This window comes from Eurypyga helias, unplaced genomic scaffold, assembly GCF_000690775.1.
Source record: "Eurypyga helias isolate BGI_N326 unplaced genomic scaffold, ASM69077v1 scaffold6852, whole genome shotgun sequence".
Classification (NCBI taxonomy): domain Eukaryota; kingdom Metazoa; phylum Chordata; class Aves; order Eurypygiformes; family Eurypygidae; genus Eurypyga; species Eurypyga helias.
The window spans coordinates 10629-23009 of NW_010235201.1; the positions used below are offsets into that span (position 1 = coordinate 10629).

A 12381-nucleotide genomic window follows, 5' to 3' on the forward strand; every position below is an offset into this window, starting at 1 on the left:
GAAGAACTTTAGGAAAAGAAGACAAAAGGGTAGCACTGAGGCAGATGTTTCCCTCAAAGCCGGGCGATGAGGGACAAGGAACAAACCCCGGCTTTGACCAAAGACGAAACAGCACGGAACACAAACCAAATCCTGACGCTGGTTTGTGTTGTCCGGGGGTGTAGGAAGTGGTCACGGGCTCCAACAAAAAGGCTTTCATTGAGCACATGTTGTACAGAATAGAGGCCTCGCGCAATTAGACTGCCGTGTTCCAGCCACAATCAGTCCAGACCAGCCCGTCATGGATTATCCATAACAACTGCACACTTCCCAATCTTTGCTAGATGTAAAAAGCATGGAAAATGAAATTATGAAGTTGCTCTTAAAAGCTGCTAAAATCTGAGCTGACTGAACGGGGCACACCTCTGGCTGCGCGTGCGCAGCAGAGAGACAGCAGAATTTTAAACCGCAGAGCAAATACAATTGGAGAAGAAATTCCTAGAGTAACTGAGGAATTCTGAGTAAGCTGCCGCGTGGTTCCGACGGAACAGAATCGACAGCTAGAGGCTGGCGTTTCACTCGGCGGGGCACGTTGGGAACTGATAAACAGATTAAAGGGAAGATAATTTGATATTTCTAAAATCTGGTAGGGCCCTTCAATAGAAGTTTATGTCCAAAACTGCTTTGTCCACACCTGCAGCCATTCGGCTGCATTGGCCTAGCGACGGCGGCTTTAGCACGTGGCATTTTTTACCGTACATAGTGTTGGCTACGGTCTAATAAAAATCCTGAACTTCTTCGGATTCTTGGAGGAGTAACAGAACAAAAAGCAGTGATGATGTACACGCCTGGAAGAAACACCCATTTTCCCCAGCTGAGTAACTGGCCCTGGGTCTGCAGGGGGGGCTGTAGTGAACAGAAGCTTCGCTCCCCAAAGACAGACGGTTCAGCTATGAAAACCCACCACCTGCCCAAGGATTCACATCACGTGGCTTGACCCTGGACATGGTTTTTGCATTCCTATGTGTGTACTGACCTCCAAAGTGACATCTGTACTTCATTAATTCTTTACTACTTTATGCAAAAACCGATCTTATGTACAATTCTACATGGAAAACCCTCAGAAGTTAAGAATTGCACAAATACCTAACATCTCCACAGGATTATGTGGGACATAAATCTAAACTGTCATTCAACTGTTGCTTCCTAGAGCAGGGGATTTCTTTCCCCTGAAAAGCCAGTATTTTAGAGGTATAATTCATAAAGAGCAATGCCACAGAGTATGTACCAATTCAACCAGGATTCTAAGATCTTTTATTCGCCAACTGGCTCTCACCCAAATGACCTGAAGGTGACATACGTCCCACCGAGCGCAGCACCTCAGAAACCTTATTAACCGTTTTAAAACCTTTATATCTTGGAAGTCTGACCTGCTAACCATCATAATAGAGCACAGACTATTTCAAGGTGAACATATCTGTTCGGAGACATTAGCAATTACCATGAAACTTGGATCTGTAATACGAGCCATTTCTTTTCCAGGAACACCGCTGCCCACCAACAGGTCGAAGAAACGCTCCAGCAGTTCGGCCGAGGAGCTGAAGCGTAGGACAACATTCCCTCGCGCGGGGAGGGAGGCCCTTGGGAGACCCAAGAGTGGTGGTGACGTACGTGCTACCAACCCACTACAGAGCAACAGCCAGGGGTTCCACGCCTTGAAACCCACTTTTCAGTGCTACCAGTTAAGAATTTGCATCATTCCTTCACAAAGCAAAAGGAATTGATCCCGCTGTTCCAAATGCAATGTCATCTGATTTTGTCACGTCTAAGTTAACGATGACATTTCTTACCGCTTCCCATAACTTTATGATTTAAAATCGTGAATGTTTGCTGCAGCGGTTGCTTAAAACCAGCCCCAAGAAGAGCTTAGATGTGGGTAAATAATCACTGAGACATATTGCACATACCCGAGCTCCGTCTTGAAAGTGAAATGTCTCCAGTGAAAAATGAAACACATTTATTGTATTTGTAACTAATAAACCTTAAAAGTAAAGCAAATATTGAAATTCCAGACGCAAGAGCCAAGCGCTGTAACTGGCTGTATCAAACGCACGCTGTTTGCATTTAGTCATCACACTCTGTTCTCAATAACTAGAAACAAGATCCATTGAAGACTATAATTCACCAGCCTTTTTTGCCATAGTGTTTTACTACGATACCATTATCCTGCCATATTCCATTTTACTGTATGTGTACGAGCCCCATAAATACACAAGCCTATGTAAAACAGGCAGCAACGACTCTCGCTACTTTCGGAATCCTTGCAGCTTTTGAATTTGATGGGGATTTCGCATTTCGTTGATGTGTTTGCAGCAGAATATGTACTGCCCAGAAGAGAAATGATTTTACATGTCCATTAAAAGCTATAGCGGTAAATAAACCATTGCAACTCATGCAGACATTCACTGAAACATCTACAGCAGTCCATTAAAACGTCAAAATCGGTGTTAAACGTTTGAAAAAGCACCACTGGATACAGCACATTTAAAACGTAAATATATGCATATATTAAATGCTGGAGATATGTTAGAGTATTCCACAAACCTCTGCAGAGCACTCAACACAAGTTTACATTCATCAGTAATAGTTTAGCACAACAGCTGCCCCTTTACTACAAAAAACCCCACAAACAGCACCAAAAGCAGGCCGTAGATGTAGGAAGAGCTGCAAGTTGCTACTGATGCTCAAATATGAGCTATTCAGAGATTTACTCTCAGACATCATTTATGTATAATAAAAGGGATTTAGAATAAAATTTTAAGGTCAACTCCTGCTCAGATCTGCACCTCGCACCCCAATGGACTTCAGGACTATTACCCATCAGGCACGTCTGGCGGGGAAGCGCCTCCCCCGAGCTAATGCCGCGTCCACCACGAACCCACCGGTCTCACACGAAGCCCTGCGATGCTGTTCTAGTACAGACAAGCAGTCTGGTAAGCTAAACCAGGTTTGGTTTGGTTGAAAGCCTGAGGGTTCTAAACACTGATCTCTAAAATCACGGTCTATGGCACTTCAATGCAAAGAAGAATGTACAGAACAGAGATTACCCTAAACTTCATCAAATGAGTATTGACCAAGTATTCTCCAGGTTACGGTTCAAGACTGGTTTGGCAACAGTCACGGAGCACAACATCAAGAACCAGACAGAAAGAAGGAATTGCCATCAGTGGACTAGGGAGGATGCTGTAATTTATTCTGTTTGCTGACTCTGCTGCAAACCACCAGGATCTATTAGTCACATTGATTCCAGATGCTGCACATAAGCTGCTACTGAGCTGCATAAAATGACAGAATCAAGTTGTCCACATTCTTCATTGTTTCACTTTGCAAGTAAATGATTGTGTCACTGAGAGGCAGTGACTCCAGTGCTCTGTATGCGCCTAAAATTAATAGAAAGAAAAATGCCCCTTGGCAAGAGTACAGGGAAACACTAAGGTATGATTAGGGTTACCAACCTGCCAGCATTATGGATATGGAATCTTACCAAAGTTGCTGTATATAGTCCAGGTAATAGGTACGAACAGCACTACATCACGCTAATGGCAGGACCGTAATACATAGAAAATAGCAGTACAACATGTATTTCTCAAGGATGAGGGCTTAATACCCATTTAGAAACTCACAGCTTGCACCTCTGTTGCTCTGCACTGTGGGTATCGATCTAAAGCCGAGAGCTGCAGAAAGCAGCTGGGGCACCTCACCTGGCTGAGGGACTCGGGTGTGTTTATCCGTTAAACGTCTTTCTGAACCTACACGCAATGGGTTACAGAATCTTCCGCAGTGTGGTAGCGTCTAAAACCCTTCTCATCAGACTGTACATGGCAACAAGCACAAAATCCCACTTTAGTTTCCTTCAGTCCTGCAATCTGAACCCCAAAAATGCTGTGTTGCACCCACAGGGCCCCAGGGGAAGCCTGTGTTGTGCTGCGGGTGAACAAAAGAAGGACCTCAAACACTGTATGTGTTAGGGAAGAGTTATTTAAACCCAGCAGGAGGAGAAAGTATTAAACAGAATGAAGGAGAGACTGAAAATGCTAATGCTCAGAATATACACAAAGAGCGACAATCTTGTCAAATGCAGCAAAAAGGAGGATCTATTTTTGATGTCTTCCTCCCCCCACCCCCCCAAAAAAAGAGGAGTTTCAAGTGAAGAGAACACAGACGAGAGGAAAAACTATTTTAAGAAAGAATAAAAGGTCAGCTGAGAAGATAAGGAAAGAATATGTCTGGAAATTCAGTTGAGAAGATGTACAGCAGAACTCAAAAAGGTCTCGGATGCTGTACTCCAGAATGGAGCACTGCCTAAAACCCACCAGAATTACCTGAGCAGAGGGCAAAACCAACCCATGGCACTGGCTGACTGACCCACGCGCTGCAGCTCTGCCTTCAGCGTGCTCTGCTGGCGTGAACCCACGAGGGACTGCGCAACTGCCCCTCCGTACCCCTCCTCCAGGGTCGGGATGACCGAAGAGAGAACGCCGGAGGACTTGAGAAGCAGGGCTGGGGTGTGAAGGGGCATACGCAACACGGTCTCCTTTCGAAGGGGACAGAGCCATGCCTCGTCTGCTCCAGCCAGTCTTCATCCCCCGTTTTCGAGGCTGAACTGCAGCCGGTGACAAGACACACACAGGACCTACGTGCCTGCCTAAAGCTGAATGCTGAGCGTATTTTATGCACGGCTGCAGGTCAAGGATACGCTCTAAAAGTCACCTAAACCCACTGCAACGCTTCTTGGTGCACGAGAAGGGAACACACTGTGAGCAACTGCTCTGCCTTCCCAGGAATAACGCACAGCAACAAACCAAACTCACACGACGCCGACACACGAGCGTGAAGCACGGGCAGAGAACAGCACAGCGCGCTGGAGAAAACACCACAGCCCACACGCACTTCCGCAGCAGCTGCGGCTGGTCACACGTGGGGTGGCTGCCCACCCGGACAAGGATCTGCGGATACACCTCTTGCACTTTTAGAGGCGAACAGATGGGCTACCTGGGAGCCTGGCAGGTAGCCACGCACCAGCCCAGACTGCCACCGTGACTGAACAGGCTTGTAGCTCAGCTCAGCTGCCCTGCACCAGACCCTGCTGTCGGCTGAGCTGTGCTGAAGGTTTCTTTCTAGTCAGAGAAGCCGGCGTGTGAAGGAAGCCTACCCCTAACTCAGACTAGCAGATAACGCAGCTCAGAGAAATGCATAGAAAACTGTCTTTTTAATAGACAGAAGATATTCTTCCCTTCCCAAATTCCTTCAAAATGTTCCCACCACAACAAGCTGTGTACCACGAGCAAGGTTTGTCCTGTGGAGAGACGCAGATAGTCATCGGTGGCAAGGCTGAAGATGTTACTCTGGCAAACTCATTATTCAACACCGCATTTGCCGAGAGAACTCAGCCCTCCCCTTCCTCTCACTTTCATCACGCCAATGAAAACCAGGAATACTCCCTCTGAAACCCGTGGAGCAGAACGGTCTCAGCAATACAAGAATCGGGCCCAGAGAGCCAAGCCCAAGGTACCTGGCAGCCTAACAAACGACCAGCAGACCAGGATCCATCAGAGAGTTCAGTCAATTCCTGTACTATTCCACACTGCATACATTCCAAGCTAAATGAGGCCTCTCCTGCACACAATTAATAAACATATCTATGGGGAGAATCTGTTGTGGGATTGGAAGCCAGAACTGTCTCTTCCCCTAGGCCAACTCTGCAGCAATAGTGAAGGAAATGGCTCTGGTGCCACCAAGCCTGTGCCAGCAGAGACTCTGTTGTATTTAAATCAACATTTGCCACAGCAGGGGATTATCAGATGCTCAACTTAAATGCTGCAGTTTCTTTTTTATTTTGATGTTTAACTCATAAAAACCTGAATTTATTTGGTTGGGTGCTGATGCCTGCAAGCACAGCTGCTCACCAGCTCTGTTTTGCTTGCCATGCGAATGCGCGAGAAGAGGATTTAAAGCCTTTCCCCAACCTGCCTAATGTCAGGATTTGGGTTTTCTCACTCTCGTACTGCTGTGGCAATGCACCCAGAATGCCCCAAACGCTCAGCAACCTCCCAAGGCAGAGATGTGCAGAATTTCACCATGTGCCCTTCGTCACAGAGGCAAATTCTGGAGATGGGAAATCTGCTACCAAAGGCTGCGGAGGGAGAAATACAGAGGGACTGAGGGCAGCTGGCCTGGATCCGCACACAGACAGGAAGGCAGCACGTTCCAGGAGCGGAACCATGGTGCTCCCAGGGGTGGCAGGTGTATTACCACGTTTAGAGGTAGGTGACAAGCCTGCTCATACAGAGTGCAGACCATAATTCACCACGTCTGTCTAAACGATTTGAAAGGGTAAAACAAAAGGCAAGAGCTCAGGGACTGAGCTCAACTGCTGTTGCCACGTGAGGTTTTACTAGTCGTAAAATCAGGTATATTCAATAGCATTCCATGCACACGAGATGGACTTTGGCTCCACAAAGAGTAGAATCACATTCTTGGAAAGAGACTGCGGATTCAGAGTTCCTCCTGTATGTCCTTTGCTTAAGACCTCGCTGACACAAGCAACTGAAAGCAAACTTAACCTGGGTATTTTCATCTGCTGGTGATGAGATTCCAGCCTTACTCATTCCGGAACACATGGTAGAAACAGGAATTTCTTCCAACAAAACAAAACGATCCAGAAGAATTCTCTCTAGAGAACGTCTCTGCGAGGCTGGGTACTGACTGCCGTGTGATCTCCGTGTCATCCCTGCTGCCCCACGCCAAAAATAAATTTAAAGAAAACAGGATTAGTACCGAGAGGCACCACTGGCAAAACCGCTGACTGCGATGACAGCTCAGGCATTCTCAGACGAGGACCACTAATGCGGCTGCTCAGCTAAACACTTCTTGCACAAGTGCACAGGAAGAGGTTGCCACTGATGGCCCATAATGGCGTTAATATGCCTGGGAAATGCTGATATATTTAGTAACGAGTTCCTCTGCCTACCAAGAACTGCCGAGATCCACTCGCTCCGTCTGAAACAGGAACCATTAGCAGTGGCTGAAATCACTTTGCAGAAAATACTGGAGGAGTGACTAGAAATGTGGAAAGGAGTAGTGGGAAAGAAAGGTTCTCCCTCCCGATAATTCTGAGGAAACTATGAAGTCAGCCATCCCAAAAAATATCCCTGCTTTCCGCTCCTTGCAGGACTAGTGACAGGATTTTTCAGATCAAGCTACGGTGTAGATCCAGAACATTTACTTTTAATGCTTCGACCCTTAAAGAGACCTCCAGCACCTCTAAGCTGCAGAAAAACAACTGCAGAGATGAAGGTTTATATTCTTGATAACGGTCAGACTCACATAAATAACTGAGCTGAATTTCAGTTTCATGCCAGTGTAGCGTCTGCCTCTTCCCGAGCTGCTCGGCGTGACCAGAGCCCGGACTGGAGCCATCATTCAGGGCCACTGCCAGGAATGAAGGGCTAGATTAACCTGTGACTGTGGCAAGCCCAGAAACGTGTGCTCTTTGGGAAAACCTCATTCCTGAACTTCTGCAACTGATGGAATCATCAACATCTTCCCAAGGGATTCAGGCAGATATTGGCAGGGTAACACAAAAGGCGCTGGAGTCTCCTATCCAGTTTGTTTTCAGTTTGCATTTCCAGGTCCATGCAGAGTATGGATTAAACAAACAAAACCCAACAGTGCCAAAATTAGCATCTCTTCTGCATCTAATGAGACAGAAGATGAGCTGCTTTGTTCGTAGATATTTCAAGCCTTATGTTTTCATCTAGGGCTTCATCCAAACTCCAGTGAAATAAATTCTTGGATCAGAACCATGGATTCGCTGCCAGCGCTGGGTTTTGAAACCTTCTACGCATCTCAGTGCCCTCCTAACAATTACTGAGCAAGACTTACTGGCTGTCTCAGTTACTCCCCACCCGCACGCTTAACAGGGCAGGTCACCTTTAACTGGAAAACACCAGGGGAGTTTATAACCTCCAGCTCACTGCCACAGACCAGAGCCATCACCCAGCAGAATCTCGTACCCGGTTTCTAAAGACACTGAACTATTTCCAGTAGACGGTCTACCTTGGTGAGTGTAGAATTCACCTTGCATCCTGAGCCCTTATGTGGCATTTTACTGTCCAAAGCCAACGTGACCTGTTAAGATTTACAGGCTTTATTCGCAGCAATAACAATTTTACAATCAACATCAGTAAATCTGGGTTTACTGAGAACTCTACAATTGTTATCTGTAGGAAGCGATTAAAATGTCCGTTTTTCACTGGGTATAATTCCTAACTTTCATAAAAGACAGATATACTGTTTAATTGTTGAGTGCAAAGCAGTGTGCTTCAAATAATTCTAAAATTCTCAGTAAAACTCAAACAGTGCTGACTGATAATCACCATTTTTTTCCCAAATGGCTGAATTCCAACAAAGATAGCATTTTTGGCTGTTTAACTCAGAAACTGGAAAAGTGTCACATGTGCACAATCAGTTCATCAAACCACACTTGGGTAGAGGTGTGCCTGTCATAATTTGCTCCTTTTGGTCTCAAAGAAAATAGATAGTTACTTGCTTGAAAGCCTTTTGCTCACTTTGGAATGGTGTATTTTTAGAATTAAAACCCAACTGACTCTCATGGTACGTCAGACTCTTCAGACGACGAACAGTCAGTGCAGGCAAACGTACCCCGGGCTCGTAAGGAAGGAACCACGTCCCTTAACACACCCAAGAACGTTCCCTCAGCGAGCTTACAGTGCGAGGCAAGACACAAGGAGTACTTGAGCCTGAAATGTTTTGAGAGAGTATATTGGGCACCGAGGCACAGAAAATGATGGTGGGTGAAAGAGGAAAGGACAGAGGCGGAAGATGACCAGAATTGGAAGGCACTGGCAAGGCAGAGCTCCTCCATGAAAAGGGGGATCCCAGCTCCCACGGACTGCAGGTCAGATATATTTCCACAGCTAGGAAAGGTATTCTGCACTCAAGCAGTGGCTGCATGATGCTTCATTCGACTGTAACTGCTTGTTTCCTGCCTTTTGCTTGTAACTTAGCACTTGATTTGGGACATTTTACTAATAAACACTCACTTGTTTTACTATAAAGTCTGCCTAGTTCTGTGGAACGAGGGGAACCAGGGTGAAAGGAACACGCAAAGTGGAACTACAGAGAGAGCAAATCTATCAGAGACAGGCTATCTGGAGGGACATGGATTCAGAAAGCCTGGGTTAGCAGCACCCATAGTCCGGAAGAAAAAGGTCCACAGGGGGCAGTTACCACCCCTGCCCCAGAGAGGGTGGGCAGCGAATCCCAGGGTGTTTAGGCCATGACACCTTTGGTAGTTTGTTTTCCCCAAAACAGGTAGCAGGTGTACCAGAAACAGGTATGCTTCCCAGAATGCACATTTCAGTAATTCTGGCAATCCCCTGTAGCCAGTTCTCACAGCTGAGGAGAACGTAGCAGCAGGGATCTGAATGGGGAAGTACGGCACATCAGACGCCTGGATACAAATCCATCTACTCACCATGCTTATTTCTAACTCATTTTCCTCTTGGTCTAACACTTCTACCCGATTTTCAGTGTCTTGTCCCCCCAGTTTGCTGCATTTCTCCTCTATTTCCAATGGCATCTCCTCAACACGCTTCTCCTTCACCAAAAGGATGCACATTTCTTTGGAGTTTGTTTTTCCTTGCTTCTTTTTTCCATCAATTAGAACACACCACAGCAAGAGTGAAGACAAGGGACAAAAATAACTCCTGAGTGATACTACTTGTCTTACTCATCAAAAGGTGCTGAAGAGCACACTGCAGAGTGTGCCATCAGAAACACAGCCCAGTATCACCGGGGCTGCTCCTCAGCTCCCGCCCCATGGCAGAGCCTAGGCTGCAGCCTGAAGGCGAGTGCAGCTCTCCCAGCTACACACGGGAGTTAAACTCCTGACCTCAGCCCTGCCATGGCAGCACGGGCTCCAGACAACCACCACCAGCCTCGTTTTTCATGGGTAAGAACGGTGTGATGCCATGCCAGCTTCCACCATCGGATCATCCTTGTTTCTAACGCCTCCTTGGCAGGTTTTTAAACACAACCCACTCAGAACATCTTCCTCCCAGACTACTCTAGCTATCATAATTTTAAGGCGTCCCCATTAGTCTCCTGTTAAGATTCAACTCTCTTGACAAAAACACATTTAAAGCTAAGCAAAACAACCCAAAATTATTATTTGCAGCAGATTTTCTCTCTCCAGCAACAATTTATCATAATATTTTAGGGTTGGGGTTTTTTCCTTTGTTTTATTTTTTAACAAGAAAAGCAATTTTGGAGAAAATAAGTAACAATCTGGTTTTGGTTTGTAAGCATAAAACTTGAAAACTGCATCAAAACCAGGCCTTTTTCAGCAAACGTTCCTGCATTCTGATAAAAAGCCAGACTTTTAAAAAACGTATATATTCAAAAAATACATCTGTAAGGCAGTCAGAGAGAAGAACACTGTAAGCAACACTGGGCCTTGAAAACCACACGGTAGCTAAACCCCTTCTGCTTCTCCCCTCACCTCTCACCAGCCCAGGAGCGCGACGCTGCACGGAGCCTCACCTCGGCTGCAGGGACTCCCTCGGGCGGCCGGCAGTGGAGGACGATCATCCCTTCGATAGGAACCTCCTTCCCTTGAGGGTCTTGCTCAAAGTTTTTCCGTAAATCTGCAGAGTTCAATGCAATAATTCGTTACACCTCCAAAAGCCATTCCTCCCCAACACCACTGCGCAGGCTGCGGAAGCGAGCAACGACACTGCTCGGCCGTGTTCCTAGGTGTGTACAAAGCAACGGACAACTGAGAGCTCCCGATTCTTCCCCGGACGAGAGGCCCAGAGATCCCATCACCGTTAGTTGTGTTCCCATTCCTCCAGCTTCAGGAAACGATCTGTGTGTGACCAGGGAGACAATCAACCTTAGAACCGACAAACCCCGCGGCTCCAGCTGTACATTCAATCTCTCAAGCCATCGCCTTTCCAAAACAGGACAACACGGAACTCCCAGGGCGCTGTTAGATCCACCTGAATGAATCCAAGGCTGGGAGCATAATTCCCTAGGACATGCGACATCAGATGAGTGACAGGGTGTTTCATAAAATGCCCCAAGCTAGGTGTTCTGTTTAGATCGCCTACACACTGCACGGTGTAGGGACAGGAAGGAAAGGACTGAGAGCAATTCCACACATTCCAAGATTGCTCCATTTCAGATACCAGGGCCCAGCTACAATTCAGGGTAAGAAACAGGGCTCAGAGTCACACTGGTGTGGCCACAGAACTTATAAACCACAACAGGCGCAAAGGACACCTGTATCCAGTGACACTGCCCTAACCCAGATCCGAAGTTCTGCTTGCTGGGAAAAGAAAACCAAACGGAAGGAACTTTACTCCATGTGCTCTGAGTTAGGATGTTTCCATTAGACATACTCATTTTCTTCAAACAGTGTCACAGTTTGCGAGTGTGGATTTACTGATTTAATTTTCTCCATTGCTTACAGTTCATGAAATACACCCCCAAAAGAGCAGAGCCTCTGCATCACTTACACTTCAGCGTACTGCATAAAATACATCGAGAGTTGTTTTAGCAAGCCGGTCACTAGAGAAAGATGCACACAGCGCATGTATTTTCCTTTTTATGAGTCTTCGTTCATGTTGATGTTTTTCCCCACAGATAACCAATACCTTCTCCAGTTCTCTCTTTAAAAAGTCATTCATTAACTGTGAGGCTGCTGTTGTGCCTACAAATGCCTTTATTAAGATGAAAAATGGAGTAAGATCCATCTTCTCGTTTTCTTTGCATTCCCCCCCATCATCAAGAAATACTTACCTGCTTTTTCAGAGAAATACAAAGTGCTGTACTGCTGTGGACTCGACTCACAATTCAGAATCTCTAGGCCTTACGTGCCAAAAATAGGAAAGAGAAAGAAAGCGGCAGTCCCACACTACACGTCACGATGACAGGTGCTGTGAAAACGTTACGGGTTCTGTGTGCTCTCACAAATTGGACCAACACATTCTCATCTCCGGCATGAGACAGGAGTATCTGCAGGGCATTCCCTAAGTCAGAAATCCATGCCCCAAATGAAGCAGCTAGGTTGCTCACCGCAGACAGGCTGACACAGGTCCATGAAGGGGGAGCCCTGGAAACTCACGGGGGATGGTTTATAGACAATCTGCTGGCAGCTATTCATTTTTTCCCTCTGGAGACTGCCAACAGCTCCGTGTGTTCCTTTCATAGAAAGCCGTGCCTTCCAGCAAAAGTAGCCCAGCAAACGGCCAGCCCAGCAACACGTTCTGGGGCGAAACACTCAGGTATGCTCAGAACGTTACGTCAAGCAGGAAT

At 46.5% G+C, this 12381-nt stretch overlaps 1 protein-coding gene across 1 annotated transcript in view; it reads right to left on the reverse strand.

Moving 5' to 3' along the window:
• The window catches only part of LOC104505899 (netrin receptor UNC5D-like), a gene marked incomplete at both ends in the record, with an annotated part of 42152 nt that overhangs the window by 10306 nt on the left and 19465 nt on the right, over window positions 1-12381 (reverse strand). Inside the window, one exon of the mRNA XM_010146659.1 lies at window positions 10606-10709. Coding sequence (XP_010144961.1) covers window positions 10606-10709 — 104 coding nt within the window. The remainder of the gene's footprint in view (window positions 1-10605; window positions 10710-12381) is intronic.